Source organism: Pinus tabuliformis, chromosome 7, assembly GCF_031772625.1.
Source record: "Pinus tabuliformis cultivar Carrire ecotype Pingquan chromosome 7, CPIR1, whole genome shotgun sequence".
Taxonomy (NCBI): domain Eukaryota; kingdom Viridiplantae; phylum Streptophyta; class Pinopsida; order Pinales; family Pinaceae; genus Pinus; species Pinus tabuliformis.
The window spans coordinates 1,438,446,665-1,438,451,428 of record NC_142293.1 but is presented as its reverse complement, the minus strand read 5'-3'; the positions used below and the strand labels follow the sequence as shown (position 1 = coordinate 1,438,451,428).

The 4,764-nt window shown below is 43.6% G+C and overlaps 1 protein-coding gene across 1 annotated transcript; it reads right to left on the bottom strand.

Moving 5' to 3' along the window:
• Window positions 1-3,834: 3,834 nt before the first annotated feature.
• On the bottom strand, window positions 3,835-4,440 carry LOC149253091 (uncharacterized). The gene has a single exon (XM_089454364.1). It carries the CDS (start codon window positions 4,438-4,440, stop codon window positions 3,835-3,837), a length of 606 nt encoding a protein of 201 aa, XP_089310490.1.
• Between the last annotated feature and the right edge of the window lie 324 nt (window positions 4,441-4,764).

Below are 4,764 nucleotides of genomic sequence, written 5' to 3'. Positions count from 1 at the left end.
TTTTATTTTCGGAGGGTCTCCATTTTCCAAGCTATTTTCCACTGCATCCAAATGGGCATGGGGTGTTCATTGCTGCAGATCTATTGGTAAGCGGCTTTGACTATGTAGTTGGAGCCTGAGGGGTCCCAAAGAAAGCCATCATCACTGTTGCGTTTGGTGGGGGCAATGCCATGAAGATGGGTTTGAATTTTGGTGAGGCTTGCTTCCATTTCAATGGGTATATTTGGTAAGGTCCATCCTTTCCAAATCTGAGACTGGGCATCCCACTGAGATATCTGATCCAAATTATGAATCCCCATGCTGTTAAGAAAGGATAAGATCTGCTAAGTACCAGGTCTGCTGCTAATGGGTTGTTGGCCCATTATCTTGTCTGCTCCAATTCTAATATTACTGCCACCCTTGGGAACCTTGGAAATGTTTTGTGCAAGGAAGGGGATTACTTTCTTACACAACGCCTAGATTTTAGAGCAAGATCTACTAGGGATCTCATGATCCAAGAGTTGCTGCCTTGGGGTATTGAGATATTTGGTTTCTAACACTTTCTTCCACCAAGCAGGCTTGCCATTAATGAGCCTCCACACAATCTTGCCACCAAAGGCCAAATTTAGGAGTTTTGGTGATCTAATTCCAAGCCTTCCTTGCTCCTGAGATTGAATAACCTGTTTCCAATTTATAAGGTTATATTTTTTTCTTTAATTTTTCCCCCCTTTCCAAAGAAAGTGATGGAGGATGGCCTCCAGTTTTGGTGAAAACTAGCTGGGGCTTGCAAGAGCGAGAATTGATATAAGGGTAAGGAGGAGAGACATGATTTTAGAAGAATTAGGTGCTCGGCTGGGTTAAGCCAAGAGGTGCCCCATTGCTGCACTTTCCTTTTCATTTTGTCAATCATAGTGTCCCAAACTGTAGCTTTCAAATTTCTAGCACTCACTGGCATGCCCAGGTAGGAAAAGTGCCCCCAATCCAACTTGAAAGGGACTCCAAAAGTGTTGGCAATGTTGTGCAGAGTTTGAGTAGAAGTGTTCCAGCCATAGATGCAACTCTTGAGGTAGTTGACCAAACCTCCGGAGTAGCTCATATATTTATCTAGGAGGGATTTGAATCAATGAGCTATGATGTTGGAGGCTCCTCCATTAACAATGTATTGTCAGCAAATTGGGAATGGTTTATGTTCTTGACTCCATTTCTAAATTTGATCCCAGTAATAAGTCCCATGCGACGATTATAGTCCAAGGCCCTGCTAAAGGATTCAACCATCATGATGAAAAGGTAAGGAGAGAGGGGGCAGTCTTGTCTTAGACCTCAGGAAGATTGGAAGGAAGGCCCTGGTCTACCATTAATGAGAGGGGAGATCTAGGGGTCAGTAATGCATGCTTTTACAAGGTCAATGAAGGGCGCGGAAAATCCCAATTTGTCCGAAACAACAAATAAAAAGGAGTGCCTAACTCGATCGAAGGCATTAGCTAAGTCAAGTTTTAGGATGAAGCCTTTTTCATTTCTAGTTTGGCTAGAATGAATGGCCTCTTGGACTAGAAGGATGGAGTTGAATATTTGTCTGTTGGCCAAGAAACCTCCTTGGTTTTCAGAAATGAGAGAGGGAAGGAGAGGTTTGAGGCACAAAGCAAGGATTTTGGTCAAGATTTTATAAGAAGAGTTGCACAAAGAAATGGGTCGGAAACGAGAGAAGGATGAGGGTTTATTCTCTTTGGGAATAAGGGCAAGATGACTGGCATTAGTGTATCCTTCGATTTTGCACTTGCGTTGAGCCCATCTTATCATTTTGACAAGGTCTTTTTTGATAGTTCCCCAATAAGTTCTGTAAAAACAAATGGGGAAACCATCTAGCCCAGGGGCTTTGTCAGGCTGGAGCGTCCAGATGGCATTTTGAATGTCATCCTCTTCAATTTCTTTGATTAAGCTTGCATTGATTTCCTCACTGATTCCTGTGGGCAAGTGCTGAAGAAGATCTGAGTAGTCTTTTGTTGCTTTTGTCTCAGTTAGGAAGATGCTGTAATAGTTTGAGGTAATCTTCTTAATAGCGTCTTGAGTAGTTTGGATATGACCTTCCTCGTCAGTGATGGAGATTACATTATTCCTAATTTTCCTAACTGTGGCCCGCTTATGGAAGAAGGCAGAATTTTTATCCCCTCCTTGCAACCAAAGCTGTCTCGATTTTATTCTCCATTTTTGTTCTTCATCTCTATTGGCATGATAAAGCTGGAAATAGAGATCGCCTTCTAATGCTCTATATTCTTGGGAGAGTCCTTGTTCCTTTATTTTGCTGTGGACCCTTTCTAATTTTCTTTTTATTTCAGCTTTGGCCTTCTCCGGTTCTTTGTAATAATTCTTTGCCCAATCCTTTAAGGCACATTTGGTCCTCTTCAACTTGCTTTCCCAAATGAATCCCGACGATCCTTCTATGTGCTGACTCCATGTGAGTTTGACAATCTGATCTGCGGTGGGAATGCTGCTCCAAAGTGAGCTGAATTTAAATGGAATGGGCCCCAAGGGGCAGTGGGCCTCAAGGACTAGGACTGTAGGATAATGATCAGATGCCGAATAGGGAAGGACAATAGCATAAGCAGTGGAGTAAGCGGAAAGAAGAGAGACATTTATCATAATCATGTCTAGCCACTCCATAATGTTATCTTTGCCCAATCTGCGATTGTTCCAAGTGAATCTGTAGTTTTTTGGAACAACGTCAACTAAATCGTGTTCCTGCATGATAATTTCCAGCTTTGTTCTGTGGGGATCATGGGTAAAAATACCTCCTCTCTTCTCATTGCAGTGGAGTATGAGATTGAGATCTCCACCAAGAATAATATTACTATTATCTTCATCTTCTATGTCTGTTTTGAGAGAAGCCCAACATTGCTCTTTATCTCTGAAGTGATTTGGTGCATAGATATTGTAGATGACTATCTGTTTGTTATCTGATTGATTTCTAGAGTGACTTTAATCCAATACTAACTGATTGTATTGGATATGCATGTCCAAGTACTTTGGTTCTAGATGGTGGTGATTCCACTGGAGGGCCCCTTGATTCACAAATTTAACCTTCATACTGCTTGAGCTGATCAATGATTCCTTTCATTTCTTGATGTCCTTGTTTTGTTTCTTGAAGCATTAAGATTCCTGGTTTCTCATGAGCTATCAGTCTTTCAGGTAGCAATTTTAGAGGGGTGCCCTAGTCCCTGCTGTTCTAGGATAGGACCTTCATCATTGAGTATGGGGTATACGGAGAGTTGCTCGCCCTCCCTGCTCCTTGTGTGCTACTTCTTTGCTATTTTGCCCCAGAATGTAGGTTTCTATGGGGTTTTGTGTACCCATGGCTATGTCTTTTTGGGCATTTTCATCCCTTTGCTACTTTATGGATTTTCTACCTGGTCCTTGTTTTTTATGCGTTTCCAGATTTACACCGTGCTCTTTGGAGGAGCTCCTGGTTGTGCGGGTAAGGGGAGGGTCATGAGATGAAGAGGGAGAAGTTTGCGAAAGGGGGATGGGGATGGGGGGGTCATTTTCAGGGAGGGAAAGGGCATCAAAGGGGTTAGATGATTCCAAAGGAGTCTCAGAGTGAGGAGCAGTGACAAAAATGTTAAGGAGAGGATCCAGGGAGGAGGTGGAGGGGGGAGCTGAGTGATTAATCTTGGGAGGAGCAGCTTCAAGGTTTGCCTTAGGAACAGAGGCAGTCTTTTTTTCTACAGTTTCCCATTGCTCATCTTGTGTAGCGTTTTCAACATCAACTAACTTAGAGCAGTGGTTGGCAAAATCGCCATATTCGTGACATACCTTGCATTTAAATGGGATCTGTTCGTAGTCCAGCTGCTAGATGTGAGTCTAGTCATCCACTTTGAGCTTGATAGCTTCCGAAAGACCCTTGTCGAGATCAACTTCAACACAGATGCACGCACAAGCTTGCATATTGTCCTTTGGCTCGTTGCGATCAATAAACTTCCCAACAACATTACCGATGGCTCGAACTGATTCATCTCCCCAACAATGGAGAGGGAGATGAGGAAGCCGGACCCAGACCGGGACTGCACTAGGGACATCAAGTTCGGGATCGAAGTTCAGAGTCCATTTGTTTAGATATAATCCTCTGGAATCCATGAAATACAGTCCGTTCCTGAAGATTAGATCCTTGTCTTCTCTTGATTCAAAGTGGAAGGTGAAGTATCCTTTCCCACATAAGCGAATAGAGATTTTGCCATTTATTTTGTCTGCCCAGTTCCGCTTGATCCACATTTGTACTGTCTTCGGGGAGGGCCACAAGCCAGTGAATTTCCCGATGAGGCCTCGTTCTACTAGAGAAAGAGCTGCCATACGAGGAAAGGCAGGAGGAAGAACTACTTCTTGCAATCCATCCAACTTCTTTACGAATTTCAAAATTGCAGGACGAGGACGCTGGGGTGGAAGGGATTTTACGAGGGCAGAGAAGGCCATTTGGGCAGCTGCTGCCTCCGGGGTTGCATTTGGAGGGGTGATGGCAAACAGGAAGGCCGAAGGCCGTGAGTGAAGGAGGATGTAGACTCAAGAGCAGAGCGGTGTGACCTAGCTGCGGCTTGCAGCAGATGAGGTAAAAAACCTCTCGGGTGTTGTTGGAAGCTTCCTGTTAAGCCAACTATGCATATTTTCTAGATCTTAGAGCTTGCCCTTGACCATAAAAAAAAATTGGCCCTAAGAAGTTTGTTGTTGTGGAAGTACTTACACAAGAATGCTTGCTTCCACCACTCCTTTGTATCAAAAAGCAGACGCCAAATAATTTTG

Coding starts and splice junctions, on each gene's coding strand:
- LOC149253091 (XM_089454364.1), bottom strand. CDS start 4,440: ATGGCCTTCTCTGCCCTCGTAAAATCCCTTCCACCCCAGCGTCCTCGT.